Here is a 19,808-nt window from a genome sequence, read left to right on the forward strand (position 1 = left end):
CCTGAGAGGAGGAATACCTGATCTCTCCTCTCCTCTCTTCTTAAAAGCATCCATTAAAAGACCTCATTTTCTCTAAGTACTCACTGTTAAAGAATGCTGAAGTCAGCCAAATCATTCTAGTGAGTTAGCAGAAACTGAAGGAGGGAGGAGAAGCTTTATAAATACAGTGAATTAGCCCAGAAATAATCCTGCAGTGGGCTACTAAGAACTAGCCCATCAGTTGTTGTTCTCCTCATGCTGATCAAGAAAAAGGTGGTTACATGCAGTCTCACAATGACCAATGAAACTAGAAGAAATCAGGTTTTCAGAATGAAGTTACCAGTTATAACCAGAGTCAAGTGGTCTCCATTGTGTATCCAGCCTGAAATTTTCTAAATTAGCTTTATTTTCTACAATGCAAGTACTACATTAGTTTCATCAAGCCAAAAATTCTGGGTTAGTTTTTTATCTTCATAAACCTATTACTGAAAAGCTGTTTTGGTTTTCCTTGCTGTATACAACATATAATTAGTTCCTATATATAACACTTGATGATGAAAACAAATAATCAAATAATGAATTTTTTATAAAATCACCTTGGATGAAATGATAGACTCTTCCTGATCAGCATTTTTGCACTTTTTTCCTGTGTCTTGCTCTGCTGATGTACTTTCTGAACTTCCTGATGGAATTAATCGCTTTCTTCCTTGTTGTGTTATGTTTACTTGGCTTTTATCTTTGCAGACTCCTTCTTTTCCACTTCCCTGGATTACATTATCATCTTAAACACACATATAAAAAGAAAAAGAAAATTACCTCCTGTACCTACAAATGTCAATAACTCATAAAACTATGAACACTGAGAAACAGATCAAAATAATACACATTTAAAATATAAAAAATTATCAGTTCAAATTGGAGGAAAGGCTGTATTATTATAAATGATATAGAGAAAATTAGCTTTTCATTTGGAAAAAAATAATATCAGAGCACTACTTCATATCATATTTGTAAATACATTTCTATTGAACTAATAATCAATATAAAAATTCAAACTATTAAGGCATTTGAAGAAAATATGGGGACAATAGTTTTATTACTTCTGGGAGGTTTTATTAAGATGAAAGGGAACCTATAGATCTATCTAGAATAAAAACAAAAAATATTTTTAAGCAGAAGACTATAAACAAAGTCAGAGGCTGATAGCACACTGGCAAACAATATACTGGGAGATATTATCTGTCACACTTAGAAAAGATAGACAGTTTTAAATAATTGTTTATTAGTAACAAAAAAAGAAGGTCAAACAAAGAAATCTGGGACTTTGTACATGACATACTACAGAAGAATAAGTGAAAACAGCCAATAAACATATGGCTGTTCCTGGGTGTTTCATTCTTTTTTACTGGCCTAACTTACCTACTCCTATGCCAGAACTATCAACTACGAAAAGGCATCAGACCCAGATTGTGATATGGAAAGATTCTATAATGGAACAGGTATTTTCATTCCTCAAACTGTTCTTGAACAGATACAGAAACCCTCCAAATTCATTTTATACAACACTGACATAGCTTTAAGGCTAAAATCTGACATAGATGGCACATATGAAAAAAAATACTAACACTTATGAATACAGCTACAAATGTCCTAAACTAAATATAAGCAAGTTTAATCTAACAGAACATATAAATAATAAGCTCAAGCGATAATCAACTTATTCAAAGAACCCAAGCATGGTACATCAGGAAATCTACTAATATCATTAATTATATTAAAACACATGAAAATGTAGGACTATTTCTACACCAAAATTTTTTCAAAGAATTCATTATTCTTTAAAAAAAAGTAAAAATAAAAATGCCAATCATACTAGATCTTGAAATACTAACAGATTTCCTGTTAAAATCAAGGACAAGACACAGATGCCAATCTTACCCATTTTTATTTAAAATTTATAGGGTCTAGCTCATTAAATAAGACAAGGAAATATTTTTTAAAGCAGTAGGTAGAAGAGCCAGAATTATCATAATTCTATAGTATGATTGCACAGCTAGAAAACTCAAGCGGCTCAGTAACTGTTAGAACTAATTATAGAATTTAGCATTGCTGGAAATAAAATATATAAATTAAATAGTACTCTAAGTAAATTTTGAACTATAGTCAAAACAATGCCAGTTCAATATTTATAGTTGCATCAAGTGGTCATACAGAACAAAATCAGAGTACAAAATTAAATGCAAACCAAATGGTTTGGAGACTACTTCAGTCTTTATCAGCATGTGCCACTTTTCATGACTCCATGTTGGAGAATTAGAAGATGGGAGAAAAAATGTACTACAGAGCAGCATGATACCTGTGAAAAGATAAAGCTCCTTTTTCAATCTAGCAAGAGTGTCATGACCTAGGAATCACATGTAGGGAAACCTTAGGCCTGGAAGGAGACAGCTGGAAGCCAAGGAGGGGAGGCTCTCAAAGCTGTTGCCCAAATATATTCACTTCCCAATCACTAAGGGACATGGAGAAATTTTAGCCCAGGCCTGAGAAACTCATGATAATGTCCAAGGGCTAGTACCTGGGGACCCAGAAAAATAAAATAAACTAGACTATACTGGTTGAAAATGAAAACGTTAGTAGCTTAATCAAATACATACACAGTAATCATTCACATACATTTAAGGATTAAACCAAGAGTTCAACTGAGAAAAGATCCAGGAGAGAATGTAATGGCTTATTAGAAGAGAAAAATAAATAAAACACACCAGAACATGTAGAGGGTAAATCTAGGTGGCTGTATGGTGATAAGGATCAGAGCATGAGTTCATAGAGTCACACAGGCTTTTATTATGTGATCTTGGATAAGTCATTTAATATCAATTAACATTACCTGTCCTGTACCTAAAGACACAGAAGGTTCCAAAATATCAAATTGGTTTCAGGTAATTTTAACAGGTAATTTAATCTATGAACAAAATACAGCACTAAAACTGCAAAAGACATAAGAAAGTAACCTATATCTAAATGAGCCTAAAATGTATGTTGGAAATCGAATTTTAAAATCTCTTGTGTTGGTCTACTGACCTGGATGACTTATTACTTAAACAAACCAGTAAGACAGTAACAATAACAATAACTACACAGCAGAAAAAGTCTAATTACTTAAACTTTTAATTGGCTGTATGTTAAGTAATAAGCTTATATTTCTAAATCTTTCTGTCATTAAAGGAATTAAGTAACCTAACCCTGGTCTTACAAGTACTCCCCCAAAATCTAAGTATATAGAAGACATGCCTTAATCCACAGACTTTTTAATCTTATTTTGAAGCTTTAGCATTTTAAGTACATTGTGTATTATATAATATTTCTGTCCATACCAATGTAAAATTACTCTTATTTGCATTTCAAGGTGAAGTGCCCAAAAAGGTGCTTCATACTTTAAATGGTACATCTATCAAGTGAAAGTTAATAGCTATTTATAATTTGAAGCAAATTATATTTTGATTATAATCAATATACTAGTGGCCACAGAAGCAGTTATAAATAGTGTAACAGAAGCAGTTATAGTATAAAACAACTCTGAGAGAAAAGGACTTATTTGCAGGAAGGCAGTTCACATTGGTCTGATTTTTGGTCAGGTATAGTTATTCTTCTGCTATTAGAGAAAGTACCCTACTGAGGGACAGTGCCTCCCCCCCTTCAGTTATCATCTCCTAATCCCTACTTTCTTCCTGCAAATTAAGGATTATCACACTTAATGAGAAATGTTACTGATAAAAATATATTAAACATGCAATAATAGGAGATGGGGGAACTAAAAACCACTGTCCTGGAATAAAACCTTGCCAGGAAATCCTAGGTGTAGATACAAAAAAAAAAAAAAAAGTTCTCCAGATTAAATGACACCTCCCTCAACACAAAATAGGTAACTTATTTTTCCCACAAGGTCACTCTGATCTTACTATATATAATCCTACTATATATATAGCATAAAAAGGAATATTCTGTACATAGCATATTTGGTCAAAAGCTTTAGAAGACTCTTAGAGCAGTAGCATTAGTAGTAATGGTAGTAGCATTCAACTAAATAACACATTCAATTGTGCTGCTAATTTATAGAAGAATATTCAGAATAAAACGGCAGAGTAGCTTCACTGAAATAATTATCACAAACAAAACCATTACAATTTTGGGGGAAAATATAAAAAACAGCTATTTAAAGCCATTGGAGAGTGACCAGAAAGGCAGAACTGGATAAGAGGCTAACCTTGAAAAGTTAAGTACAAACCTGTGAGGTTTGTTAATTTGCAGCTTTTTCCCTGAGGGCACCCCCCAACTCACAGGTAGCAGAAAGCTGCAGCCTTACTGGCTTCAGTGGTCAGAAAACAAAGTTTGAGGCTAGTAGAGCAGGTAGAAAGTTAGGGACAAAATCCTGGAAGGAAGGAAGTTTCAGAAGGCCAAGAACCAAAATCTACAGGTAAACTGACCCAAATCCGGGGTTCATTGCTAAACTATAGATGGGCATGGGGGATACCCCAGGAACTCAGAGAAAAAGCAGAGCTGGAAGCCAGAAGAACTAAGTAGAGCCTGCAGCTGCTGCCCACAACAGGCAAACAGAGTTGAGGGTTAAATTAATTGCCTTTTAGAAGAAAATTGCCTATTTGTCCAAGTTATTTGTCAATTTGAACAAAAATATTTATTTAGAGTAACATAAAATCAAAAATTGCTACAATGTATCATTTTAATATCTAATATCCAATAGAAAGTCACTAAACATGAGAATAAACAGGAAAATGTGACCCATACAAAAGAAAACAAGCCGTGAATAGAAACTAAACCTGAGATGACTGAAAAGTTGCAAAGAAAATGCTAATAAGACAATGTAGTAAACACTTTAATATCTTAATTAATGGGAATACCTAGCAGATGACATAAATCATTGTGATATCTGCCATGACACTGACCTGTGCTAAGACAGAGGCCAACTCTTCTTTGAGTCCTCCAGCACATAACACTGTGTGCCTGGCACTTTTTTATGTAATTAAATTAATTTGGAACATGCTCACTGGGCTGGCCTTTTATTTTAAATATGACACCAACAGGCTTGTTTGAAAATATATGTTAATCTGATAAATTAGCACTTAAGAAAAACAGCACTTGTTAAATAAAAAAAATAATTAGCAGATGGCATTTGAAAAATGGCATAAAATAATAGCTTATATTTTAACCTAGACTTCATGTAGACATCTAAAAAAATGTTAGGCTAAGCTATACACTTAGATCACTGCTACTCTATCTCCATTTGTTCAGAACAACTTCCAAATTCTGTTTAATGTTTCCTAAAAGCCTACCTCCACTGACTGGTGCTGAAAGGTTTTGATCCCTTAGATTTTCTGTTAACATCCATGCCGGAAGGATTCTTTTCCTCTCAGCAGGGTTTGACTGCTGCTTACTGAAATCTTCACATTCACCTAGGAAAGACTAAAAAGGCACCCATATATTAATTACTAAAACTAATCATGCATCCTTATTGAAAGTGTAAAGTTATTTACTTTGCAGAAAACTACCATTTAAAAACTCCCTGCAGCTGTGGAGTGAGTAGGTCTAACCTCTCAAAGAAAGAAATGTATTATCTTTTAGTTCAAGTTGTGGACTCATGTGGTATTCTGGAGAGCTTGACTTTGAAACAGCAATGCTAGCACTATTGTCATGATACCTCTAAGTTCAGTTTCTTTTTTCTCCTCAAAATAAGAAATATATTATAAATGGACAAGATCTTAGATTTCTCACCACGCCATCGGCAGCAGTGTCCTGAGTCTTAGCTATTTCCTCGCCTCTTTCCAGCTGTTGGGCACCAGTTGTCTCATAAGGCAAATTAACTGAGGAATATTTTGGTGTTTCATTCAATTTATCATCTTCATCAAGCATTTGACTATTTCTATAAAATAAAATAAAAATTCATTTATTAATCATTTAAATTTAAAACACTTCCATTGCCTATCATGTCATTACAAATGTGACTTGCCCAAGTACATATAAATGAGTTGTGCTCCTTTTCTCAGACTTAGCAAGACAAAACACCACATAATATACTAGAATAAAATACACAGACTAGAATATATTCATCTTCTGCCCACTGTATCAACATAAAATACTTTAATCTTTCCAAATCATGGGCCTAAAAACCACAGCTGATGAGGTGTTTAGCAGCCATTTCACTCAAGACTTAAGAGTGTTTTACTTATTCAATATTTGTCCAGATAGTCCATAAAAGTCAAGATTACCCCCAGTATCCAAAGGGAAAATGTAAGAACATCAGCTAAGTTAATTAGGCTTTTGAAGAAAAAATAAAGCACTAAGGTCAAGTCCCACATAGCTGCTACCAGAGCTCTGGCCAATACACCACTTGAGAAATCTTCCCAAACTTGTAGACCAACTGGAAGCTAACTTCTCTGACACAGAAGCATCTGGGGTGACATGTGGAACATACTAGCAGAACCAATTACCTCCGACTTAATGCAAAGTGCAGTAAGATCATCCAAGTTGAGGGATCATTATTCCTTATGTCTGTACAGAGATGATCCAACAAATTGATCTTTTTGAAAACATGAAAATGGGGAGATGAAAATACTACTCAGAAATAAAAAGGAATGAACTATGATATATATGATATGGACGAATCTCAAGGGCATTTACTTTGCTAAGTCAAAAAAGTCGGAAACAAAAGCCTACAAATTATCTAATTCCATTTCTGTGACATTCGAAGAGGTAAAGCTACAGGGACAGAAATCAGATTAGTAGTGGCCAGGCGCTGGGAATGGAGTAAAAGGACTGACTACAAAGAGGCACTGTGGGGAAATGGAAATGTTCTATTTCTCACTATGGTAGAACTTACACAACTACATCCATTGGTCAAAGTGCACTGAATTGTACATTTAAAAGGAGTGAATTTACTGTGTGTAAATTGTTCTTTAGTAAAAGTGCATTTTTAAAAATTGAAGAGAGAAACCTATACTTTGAAAACTACAAGACATTCATGAGAGAAATTAAAGAAGCTACCAATACATGGAAACACAACCCATGCTCATGGCTAGGCAGAATTAATATTGTTAAAATGGCCATCCTGCCTAAAGCAATCTACAGATTCAATGCAATTCCTATCAAAATACCAACAGCGATCTTCAACAAACTGGAACAAATCGTTCTAAAATTCAAACGGAACCACAAAAGACCCCAAACAGCCAAGCAATCCTGAGAAGGAAGAATAAAGCTGGGGGGATTACACTCCCCAACTTCAAGCTCTATTACAAAGCCACAAAAATCAAGACAATTTGGTACTGGCACAAGAACAAAACAATAGACCAATGGAACAGACTAGAGAACCCAACCATATATGGACAATTAATATATGATAAAGGAGCTATGGACATACAATGGGGAAATGACAGCCTCTTCAACAACTGGTGTTGGCAAAACTGGGCAAAGTACATGCAAGAGAATGAAACTGGATTATTGTTTAACCCCCATACACAAAAGTAAACTCGAAATGGATCAAAGACATGAATGTAAGTCATGAAACCATAAAACTCTTAGAAAAAAACATAGGCAAAAATCTCTTGAATATAGACATGAACAACTTCCTCCTGAATGCATCTCCTCAAGCAAGGGAAACAAAAGCAAAAATGAACACATGGGACTACATCAAACTAAAAAGCTTCTGTATGGCAAAGGACACCATCAACAGAACAAAAAGGCATCCTACAGTACGGGAGAATATATTTGTAAATAACATATCTGACAAGGGGTTAACATTCAAAATTTATAAAGAACTCACATGCCTCAACACCCAAAAACCAAATAACCCAATTAAAAATTGGGCAGAGGATATGAAGAGACAATTCTCCAAAGAAGAAATTCAGATGCCAACAGGCACATGAAAAGATGCTATACATCACTAATTATCAGGGAAATGCAAATCAAAACCACAATGAGATATCACCTCACACCATTTAGGATGGCCAGTATCGAAAAGACTAAGAACAACAAATGCTGGCGAGGATGTGTAGAAAGGGGAACCCTACTACACTGCTGGTGGGAAGGTAAACTAGTTCAATCACTGTGGAAAGCAGTATGGAGGTTCTTCAAAAAACTACAAATGGAAATACCATTTGACCCAGAAATTCCACTCCTAGGAATTTACACGAAGGAAACAAGATCCCTGATTTGAAAAGACATATGCACCCCTATGTTTACCTCTACACTATTTACAATAGTTAAGATATGGAAGCAACCCAAGTGTCCATTAGTAGATGAATGGATAAAGAAGATGTGGTACATATACACAACGGAATACTATTCAGCCACAAGAAGAAAACAAATCCTACCATTTGCAACAACATGGATGGAGCTGGAGGATATTATGCTCAGTGAAATAAGCCAGGTGGAGAAAGACAAGTGCCAAACTATTTCCCTCATTTGTGGAGTATAACAACGAGGCAAAACTGAAGGAACAAAAACAGCAGCAGACTCACAGACTCCAAGAAGGGACTAGAGGAGACTCACTAGACTACCAAAGGGGAGGGGTTTGGGAGGGCAGGTGGGGAGGGAGGGAGGAGGGGATTGAGGGGTATTATGTTTAGTACACATGGTGTGGGGGATCATGGGGAAGACAGTGTAGAGCACAGAGAAGGCAAATAGTAAATATGTGGCATTTTACTACACTGATGGACAATGACTGCATTGGGGTATGGGTGGGGACTTGATAATATGGGTAAATGTAGTAACCACATTGTTTTTTCATGTGAAACCTTCATAAGAGTGTATATATCAATAATGCCTTAATTTTAAAAAGTATTCCTGGAAAAGTGTATAGGGCACAAATTACTTTTTTCTCCATCATATAAGTAATTATTTTAAATAAATATGTGCTAGCCACTAAAAAAAAAAAATGAAGAGAGACTTTAGAAATGTGTACAGTTGAGAAGATGATTAGTAGCATGTTTTGCTTTAGTGTTTGTATACAAGAATAATGTCCTTCAAAGGCAGATTTGAATTCCATATCAGCCAAAAGAAAACTTATTAGAGTAAATTACTATGAAACATCAGTTTTTGTTCATTCAATAAATATTTTTAAAACACCTTCTATGTGTCAGGCCCTGAATATGAAGACTTGAAAAATGTATGATTATCCTGTCTATGAAATCTCACTCTACCCCTAGATTAAGATCCATTTATTCACAGGATACAGATGTACTTCCAAATTAGGATTTTTCCTTAGATTTTCGTAATATTTAATTTGAAAAATACTAAGAAATATTCAATAGTAGTACAATGACTTTTCATTTATAGTATTATAAGTTAGGAAGTATTACCCATTTCATTTATAGTTTATTTTCTACTGTGGTATAAATTCAAGACTAAGACATACACACCCTGTGGCCCATAGGGAATTTTTTATTCATATTTACCAAGAATAAACGCACGACAAAAATATCCAATCCCAAAAAAAATTCAAATTAACATTTAGTTCCAAAGGGGCCAAAGCACAAACTATTCTATTATACCTTTATTTAAATATCAAACACTGTCACTGTGATAGACTATTTTCATTTTATCTTCAAATACTTCTATGAGAAATCAACTATCACAGGATTTATAACATAGTGTTACCAGAATTTGTTAAGTAAAAAAATTAAAACTTGGAAATTTATCTATATATAATAAGGAAAACTGAGTTATCCTCTTTAAATAATAGCTTTATTGAGATATAATTCACATAACCATAAAAATTGTCCTGTTAAAGTATACAATTCAGTGGATTCTAGTGTATTTACAGTTTTGTGCAACAATCCCTAATATCTAATTTTAGAACACAGTCATTATCTCAAAAAAGAAACCCTGTATGCATTAGCAGTCTCTACCCATTATTCCCTCTTCCTCTAGCCTCTGGCAAGCATTAATCTACATTCTGTCTCTACAGATTTACATTTTCAGCATATTCCATGTGAATGGGACTATGCAAGTTTTTGTGTGAACAGATCTTTTCAATTCTTTTGGGTATATACCTAGGAGCAGAATTGCTGGACGACATGTAATTCTAAGTAAAATTTTGAGGAACAGGCAAAGTATGCTCCAAAGAGGCTTTATCATTTCACAACCCTACCAGCAATGTATAATTGTTTCAATTTCTCCACATCCTCACCAACACTTGTTATTACCTCTTTTTGAGTACAGCCATCCTAGTGGATGGGAAGTGGTATCTCCTTGTGGCTTTGATTTGCATTTTCCTAATGCTTATTGACGTTGAATATCTTTTCATGTTTATTGGCCATTTGGGTATCATTTTTGGAAAAATGTCTACTCAAATCCTTTATGCATTTTTTAATTGGGCTGTTTCTCTTTTTATCATTGAATCCAAGAGTTCTTTATATATTCTGCATTTAAGTCTCTTATCAGCTATGTGATTTGCCAATATTCTCTCTCAGTGGGGTGTCTTTTCACTTTCTTGATGGGGCCCTTAGAAGCACAGAAGTTTTTAATTGTTATGAAATCTACTTTACCTATTTTTTCTTTGTTTGCTTACACTTCTAGTGTTACATCTAAGAAACCACTGCCAGATCCAAGGTCACAAAAATTTACATGTTTTTTCCTAATTATTTCATAGTTTTAGCTCTTATATTTAGGTCTCTGATCCAGTTTATATGCATATTTTTTATATGGTATATGGTAGGAGTGTTACTTTATTCTATTTCATGTGGATATCCAGTTTTCCCAACACCATTATTTCTCCCATTTAGTTGTCTTGGCACTCTTGTTGAAAATCAACTGGCCATCATGTAAGGGTTTACGTCTGGACACTCCATTTTATTCCACTGATCTGTATGTCTTTCTTTATGCTAGTACCACACTGTCTTCATTACTGCAGCTTTCTTATAGGATTTGAAACTGGGATGTGTGAATCCTCCAACTCTTTTCTTCTATTTAAAGATTGTTTTGGCAATTAAGTAATGCTTAAAACTTCAAAATACAGTCCAGGTTAAATTTAAGTATAAATTCTATATTTTTATATCTTTAATATAAAATATGCTATTCAGATGAATGAGCTAGATCTAGAAATGCTTTCAAAAATTATAAATGAATTGAATTTTGATATGACACTTCATACTGTCATACTATAATGGCATTTTCATCAACATTGTGTTGTTTTGTTCAAAATTAAAGTGATTAAAATCACCTATTTATATGGAATCTAACTATTAAGAACTTTAACAATTAAAAAAAAAACTGATATGACAAGAAATTTATTTTACTTTCCTCAACAGTGTCTTAAAAAAAATAACCTCCCTAGAGAGAGTGTGTTGTACTTCCTCAGCAGTGAGATTTAGATATAAAAAAAATATTTCATTATATTAATAAACCAACACTTGCTCAGCACCCACTACTCAGAGGCAATAAGAACATAAAATTTATGTTCATGCTTCTGAATGAAATATGCTGTAATTTAATTAACTAAAATATAAAACCAAAGTGGTTTTTTAAATTTGTTTTTCTTCTACTAGGACTTCTCAAAAATATATGGGTTTTGATATTTCCAGCTTAGTAATTTCACAGAAACATATGCTGAAAAGAGTGAAATATGAACACACTAGATATGTTTAGACCCATACGCTCCCATGGAGTCAGTTGTAAGTGTGACTTCTCATAGAGAATCAAAATACTATACGAAAAACATGTTGACATGAGTAAAATGAAAACCTGAAGAAATGACAAGCTTTTTCATTATTTTGTTGTTCGAATCCCTTTCTTAAATTCATAAGTGTTGGAAGAAAAAATTTACAATGGCATCAGAGTCCCAGCCACTGCCACAAAGCACAAAGGTTTTTTTTGTTCTTTTTTAAATTTTAAAATATTTCAACATGTAGAAATGCATACAGAATATATGTATTCTATCTACCTATCTATGAATATACTGTATATCCACCCACCCAAATAGAAACACTCTGTCTTATTTGCTCCAGATTAATTACAAATACAATCAAAGCCAATTCTGACCCTGTGCCCTGCCTCAATCTTGTTCCCCTACCTACCATTCCTTCTTCAAAGGAAAACACCAGGCTGATTTTAATGTTTATTTTCACAGGCGTGTCTTTACACTTCACACTATATTATGTGCGTATCCATTATCTGAGTATATGCATATGTATATATGTGTACATATACACAAATAATATATATTATGTATAACATATTATATAATATATATAATTCATGAAGTAACTCAAGTAATCCATAATATACATATATATTATGTATATATCCACATATAAAGAATGCATGCTTTATATATTTGTTACTCTGTTTTTACTCAACGTGAAGATTTATCCATGTTTTCACCTGGAGATTTCTTTAGTTCATTCACATACACCCCATTATAGAACTATACCAAATTTATTGAGCCATTCAACAAGGTGTTCACTATTAAAATGACCGCTGTAAGTTTTCTTGTACAGCAGAGGGTGGTCAGTAAGAGAGCTCTGGGAACCAGTCAGCTTGGCTTTGAATCTTAGTTCTGCCACATATTAGCTGTGTAATCTTGGGCAAGTCTCAAAACTTCTGTCTGTTTCTTAATTAATCTGAAACATAAGGTTATGAACAGTACCTATTCCTTATAAAGATCATTATAAAGATTTAAAAGTTCATACAAATAAGCTTGCACAACAGCAAACAGCATTTTTTAATGTGATAGACACTGCAAAATAGAGCTAGTTATAAATTATATGAAAATCCCACTGTATCAAGAAATGTCTAAAATATATTTCAATACTTGCACAATCTAAGAGATGGTCCACTTCCCCTTGCTTAGAGGAAAGGAGCTGCTCCTCATCTGAAGACCTGGCAGCTGCCTCCTATGGGAGACACCTATCTGATGATACTTGCCTTCCTCAAGACCTGCACTCACCTACCCTCAGACTTCTAGTCCATTACCTGACTAGAAAAGTACTGTCTCTGCTGCAATAGGAAAGCAAATATTTACTGAAGAGCTACAGAACCTGGTTAATACATACTGACAGAAACCAGAACAGTATGCGGAAGAATGGATCTTGAAGATACTAGAAGAGCTAATGCAAATATAAGGATGGATAAAGCACATTTTCTTGCAACCTGGGATTTAAGGTCCTAGCAAGGACAACCAAAGCCAGCTTAACATAGAGCCAGGATGATTTGTTCATGCTTTAAAAAAAAAAAGTGCTTTTAGTAAATATGGAAGAAATACTAGAGAGCCATGGCAGGATACTGAAAAGTAGGTCCATAGGTTCAGAGATAGGCATGCTTAAATGGATTTATTACATAAAACCAGAGAATCAACCAGCTATGTTCCCTAGAAGAGTCCAGAACAATAGGCAATAAGGTATGCGATAGTGAGGCTATTACAGTGGTAGGGGAGGCTGCCAAGGAACAGAACCCATTAGTATCAATGGAGATGACATGATTCTATAACTGAAGAGGCCAGGTGGTTAGCTTTTAAAAATCAGAGGCTAAGTGGCTGTTAACTGCATAACAGACAGCAAAGCTGGAATGGCACTGATCTGTAAGCATCCATAACAGTGTTTGTCCACCTAGCTGGAGACTACAGTTCCCAGCATTCCTTGCAACTCAGTATAGCAGTATGTCTAATTGTTTTCAGTAGGATGTAAATGAAATGATATGTACAAGATATATTATCCCTCCAATTGGAAATGATGAAGATAACTTGGAAGCTAAATGTTGAGGATGGCAGAGCTACTCCACTAGCTGGAGCACTTGGATTTCTTCAAGGAGAACGCATCTACTATGAAGGACTATTATGTGACAGGAAAATAAATTCTACCTTGGTTAAGCCCTTCATTTTTGGGGCTGCTTGTTAAGCAATTTAGCTTTTACTCTAATACAGGTATCAGCAAATTACAATGGTTAGTCCAAATCCAGTCTGCTACCTGTTTTGTACATAAAGAGTGACTGAAACACAGCCATAAGCAATCTGTTTACATATTGCCTATGACTGCTTTTTCACTACAAGAGCAGATATGAATTATTATGACATAGATTATATAGCCCACAAGACCTAAAATAATTGAAATCTGGTCCTTTACAGAGAAAGGTTGCCAATATATGTTCTAATACACAGCCCTTCTCGAGAAAGTGTTCAATATTTTATTTTTCATTTTTATTTTGACTGCCCAAATGTTAAACGTTTAGCCAACGAAAGCAAAAACACCCTTAAATAAATCTAGAATTGCCAAAATGCTTAAAAGGGAGGGCTATATACTTTTAATCTATGTAAAATTAGACAAATGTCATAAATATCTTCAATTAAAAACAGCTATTACTGTTAAACTCTAGGCAAATGGTTTCAAGTTACTGGTCTTTCAACTACTATACATGAGTGCTAAGGAACAAAGTAAAAAAAAACAAAAATGATTACTGTACATAAGAAATTTAATGTATTATCATGAGAATACCTGAAAACTCTGAATCACAAACTGGAAAAGAGCTGAGAATGAAATCAACACCCTCAAGTAAATGTTCACTAGTAAGCTACAAACAGAACATTTAGTATTTAAATATAAATAATGTAATTGGGCTACCCTAGGCACACAACTGCCAAAACATATACAAAATATTTACTACTTCTTTCAACATATTTAGCTTGATATTAATAATGCAGCAGGTAATATTACTTTTAATAAACAGCCTGAAAAAGTACAGTGCTATTAAAGTGGGTTGTATTTTCACTTTTATCAATAGTGAAAAATCCAAAGTTCACTAACCCCACAATCTGATCTATTTAGGATATAACACTAGCCTTTCATACTAAGGGGACAAGCTAATTTGAGTGGATATAAATAAAATTAAAGATGACATACCTACTTCAAAAAAGTTATCAGGAAATGACATTTTTATAGAAATGTATATTTTCTGATTGTTGAAAAAAAAATATGTAATTCTACCAAGGAAGTTTATTTTAACAAAAAAGTTACTTCTTTATATTTCTCATCTCAGCAGCTAGTTAAAAATATTCTTTCTACATCTGTGGTAAGATAAAAAGGAGGATGAAGATATGTACTTCAAACTGGCAAGCAAAGAAGGTTATTAAATTTCATTTAACTGAAATCAAAAATAACTTCCTGATGTAATTTCTTAAAATTTACTATTAACAATTTTTAGATATAATTTATATATACTGAAATGCACACATCTGAAGTGCACCATTTGGTCAGTTTTGACAAATGCATAACCCATGTAACTTAAACCCTTATCAAGACATGGAATATGTCCATCATCATGAAGAGCTCCCTTGTGCCCCTTCCTAGTCAATTCTTCTGGAAATAACCATTGACTGGATTTCTACCAGTAGAGATCAATTTATTATAGAACATAATATAAACATAATCACTGAGGAGTTTTGTGCCTTGCTTCTTTAATAGATTCCTCAGCATTTCTAAATACACAATCATGTCATCTACAAATAAAGACAGTTTTACTTCTTTCTTTCCAATCTGATGTATTTTATTTCTTTTTTTGCCTTCCTAGACTGGTTAGACTTCCAGTAAATGTTGAATAGAAGTTACACAAAATGCCAACTTTATTTTATTCCTAAATTTAGGAGAAGAATTTTCGATATTTGACTATTACATGTATTTTCTATACAAGTAAGTTTCCTTCTTTTCCTAGTTTTCTCAGAGATTTTTTAAAAAATAATAGTTGTTGAATTTTGTCAAAACCACATTTGTACACCTACAAAAATGTGAGTTCTTTAATCTGTTATAGTGAATTGCACTGATTGATTTTTTTATATGATAAACCCACTTTGCATTCCTCAGACAATTCCACTTAGTCATAAAGTATTACCCTTTTAACATATTGCTGGATTGGACTTACATTTTGTGATGAGGAATTCTGGTCTATAGTTTATTTTTTTAAATAATGTTCCTATCTGATTTTGGTGTCAGGATTATGGATGCTTCATAAAGTGAGTGAGGAAGTATACTCTCTTCTATTTGGGACAAAAATGTATTAATATTGGCATTATTTTTTCCTTAAAGTTTAATAGGATTCACTAGTGAAGTTCTTTGTGGAAAATTCTTTTAAGTGAACTCAATTTCTTTAATGGATACAGAATTTAGCAGATTTTCTGTTTTTTTCATTTATCAGTTTTGGTAAATTGTGTTTTTTAAGGAATGCATCCATTCATTTAGGTCGTCAAATTTATTGGCATAAAGTTTTAGATAATATTTCTTTGTTATTATTTTAAGGCCTGTAAGTAGTGATATCCCTTCTTCTATTCCTGATATTGGTAATTTGTGTGTTCTTTTTGTTGGTACACCTTACTAAGTTTACCAATTAATCTTTTCAAAGAACCAACTTTTGGCTTTGTTCAGATATTTTTTGTCTATTTTCTATTTTATTGATTTCTAGTATTATTCTTATTTCCTTTATTGTATCTGCTCAGGAATTAATTTGGTCCTATCTTCTTAAAGCATAAGCATAGGTCACTGGTTTTATAGCCTTCTTCTCTGCTAATAGAGCCATTTAATACAAATTTTCCTCTAAGGACTACTTTAGCTTCACCTCACAAATATTTATGTTGCGCTTTCAGTAGCACTCTTTTCAAAATGTTTTCTAATTTCCCTTGTGATTTCTCTTTGACCTGTGTATTATTTAGAAGTGTGCTATTTAACTTCAAAATATTCAGATATTTTTCTATTTATTGTTATTGATTTTCAATTTAATACCATTATAATCAGAGGACATACTCTGCGTAATTTTGTCCATCTATTAGTCCAGTTTACGTATTCTATAATTTAAAAGCTGAAATAAAGACAAATCATCTGCTAATGACTGCCTCAATAAAACTAGTGTATTAATTTTAATTTTACACAGATGTTTACTGTATTACCTAATTTCCTTAGTTTCCCTAGTCTGTATCTTTTTAAGAAATAGGATTTATATAAGTGTAGTCTAAGCCAGAAGCTAATAAAATTTAAAAAGCTAAAAAAAAAGAGATTAAGAAAAAGCACAACACAGAAAATATAATCAGTAGTTCTGTACCATCTACGTTGACAGATAGTAACTACATTAGTTGGGGTGAGGATTTAATAATATAGATAACTGTCGAGTCACTATGTTGTATACCTGAAACCAAGTTAATATTGTATGTCAACTATACTTCAATAAAAAATATATATATTAAAAAAATGTAGTCAGTCTCAAATTAACTATCCTGGTTACAGTAGGGTGGAAAATACATTCTGAACACAATGGTAAAAGACACCACATATGGGAGCAATCACTAATGAGGCATTAAGTTTCCAAAGTCAAATGTTTTCTAGAAAAACACACACACACACACACACACACACACACACACACACAACTCCTATATAACCAATATAGTTTTTAATCCAAACGCTTCTACTGAGCATTTGTGGACAACTGATGAATTAGTTGTAAATACCATTACCTACTCTCATTTCATTCAGGCAATCTTACCTTAGAGTACATTCCATTTCCATTTCAGAGTCTGTAGATAAAACACGGAAAACGTATTTGTCGACTAACAATGAAAAACTGTCTCCAGGATTCAACCAGCGCCATAGATTTTTCTTCAGTGGTAAGAGCTGGCTCTTCTCAGAAGACTGATAAAAACATGGATTTGTGTGTATCTAACAAATAAAAAAAGAATGCAGTGAGGTTGTAACTCAAAATTATGACTAAAGTAAAAATGTGAACTGATCCAAAACTTTAATATCAAAACAATTTAAGTATAAACTTAGACTTCAAAGTCTAAAAAATCTGGCATTATAAGTACCATAATTACTATCTATACATGAAAAAGGAAAAAAGCCATAATAGACCTCTCATTTCTCTAGGAATCAAAGAAAAAATCAAAGTTAATTAACTGGTTAAAAGATACTTCCATTTTGCTTACAAGAAACAAATGGACACTGGAAAGAAAAACATGAAAAATAATTCTCAGTGTGGAAACTGAGTCCTCTCCCCATTCCTCCACCTACTTTATTGGTTTAAATGAGACTTTTTCTAGAGACATCAACAACCTCTGTAGTACAACAAGGTAACTGTACCCTGGCATTGGACATATGCTGACCATGCCCAGTTTTTCCATTTGTACTTTACTACAGTATCTTGAGAAACAACTCTATTTTCATATATCAAAAACTTTTCTGATCCCAATCATTTAAAATACCTACAGGTGTTAAGATATGTCCTATTTACCCTGAATTTGAACAGCCTAGATTCTGCATAAATTCAGTAGACAAAAACTGTTCTTACTGTAAAAAATATTCATTATGGAAAAATAAGTTTATAAAAGGTCTATTTTTAATATGGGTATTTTGAAATTCTAGAAATGCATCAGCTCTTTACTTTTTTTCTTTTTACTCTTCAACAATTTTTTTTCATTGGGATATTTGGTTAAAATTTTTATTAAATGTAGTTACTTTCACTTTTTAAAAATCTTAAGCCTTTATAGACTACAGCTAAGTAAAATAAAATATAAACAAATCTAGAGTATTGTTATAAAACATGAAGCAAATAATGTTATTAACTTTAGTAGGCTACTTTGGATTATAATTTTTCTTTTTTTAAAACCTATTTCTGCAAGAAAACAAATCTTACCATTTGCAACAACATGGATGGAGCTAGAGGGTACTATGCTCAGTGGAATAAGCCAGAGAAAGACAAGTACCGAATGATTTCACTCATTTGTGGAGTATAAGAACAAAGCAAAAACTGAAGGAACAAAACAGCAGCAGACTTACAGACTCCAAGAAGGGACTAACAGTTACCAAAGGGAAGGGGTTGGAGAGAGCGGGCAGGAAGGGAGGGAGAAGGGGATTAAAAGGGATTATTATTAGCACACATAACGTAAGGGGGGCATGGGGAAGGCAGTACAGCACACAGGAGACAAGTAGTGACTGTACAGCATCTTACCACACTGATGGACAGTGACTATAATGGGGTATGTGGAGGCGACTTGATAATAGGGGTGTATGTAGCAACCACAATGTTGCTCATGTGAAACCTTCATAAGATTGTATATCAAAGATACCTCAATTTAAAAAAAAATCTATTTCTGCAGAAAATGAATAGGGAATTTCAGGGGTAAATGCAATACAGTCTGATTTCATTTTCTATTATATGTTAAAACACATCAAAATATCCACAAACATCAAACAAACATCTACAATGTTCTCCCACTCCATCCAAATGTCAAGGCCCTCTAAAATATTTTTTTAATCCATTTCTCTTTTCCATTTGCAGAGTCCCTGCCCTAGTTCTAGCTCTTACTTACTGCTTACATTTCTTGCTTGTGCTAACATCACATCAAGTCTCCCCAGACTTCATTCACCTCACTGCTTCCCAGGTATTCTTTCACATTCCCTATGTAAAGCCTGTGACATTTCTGCAATATAAACAAAGCTCTGCAGGAAGGCCCTACATAAACCTACAGTGGTGTTCAAGTTCACCTCCGACCTTCATACTCCAAAATCTTTGCCCTATACACACAATCTCTGATCCAATCACCGAGGTCTACTTAAAATGCTTTCATTGACCACAGTCTAAGACATCTTATCTCACCCCACCTTTCTACTTGAACTGCTTGAACCAGTTCTAAGATCAACTGTAATCATCTGATAATCACCACTAGACTAAGTAAGGTCAATGGGTGCTGACAGTGGTACCTAACATGACTGTCATAGTTTATGGTGACAACAACTAGAGAAATCTCTTAACAGGAAGAATCAATGACATTCCAACCATCAGTCATCAGT

At 33.6% G+C, this 19,808-nt stretch overlaps 1 protein-coding gene across 3 annotated transcripts in view; it reads right to left on the bottom strand.

Moving 5' to 3' along the window:
• The window catches only part of APLF (aprataxin and PNKP like factor), an 81,183-nt gene that overhangs the window by 39,678 nt on the left and 21,697 nt on the right, over nt 1-19,808 (bottom strand). For all 3 annotated transcript variants that reach the window (XM_017654757.3, XM_037022161.2, XM_037022162.2), the window contains exons 3-6: nt 17,506-17,678; nt 5,767-5,914; nt 5,328-5,457; nt 576-760 (exon numbers count right to left, since the gene is read on the bottom strand). In XM_017654757.3, the coding sequence (XP_017510246.3) occupies nt 576-760; nt 5,328-5,457; nt 5,767-5,914; nt 17,506-17,678 (636 nt within the window). The remainder of the gene's footprint in view (nt 1-575; nt 761-5,327; nt 5,458-5,766; nt 5,915-17,505; nt 17,679-19,808) is intronic.

Source organism: Manis javanica, chromosome 1, assembly GCF_040802235.1.
Source record: "Manis javanica isolate MJ-LG chromosome 1, MJ_LKY, whole genome shotgun sequence".
Taxonomy (NCBI): domain Eukaryota; kingdom Metazoa; phylum Chordata; class Mammalia; order Pholidota; family Manidae; genus Manis; species Manis javanica.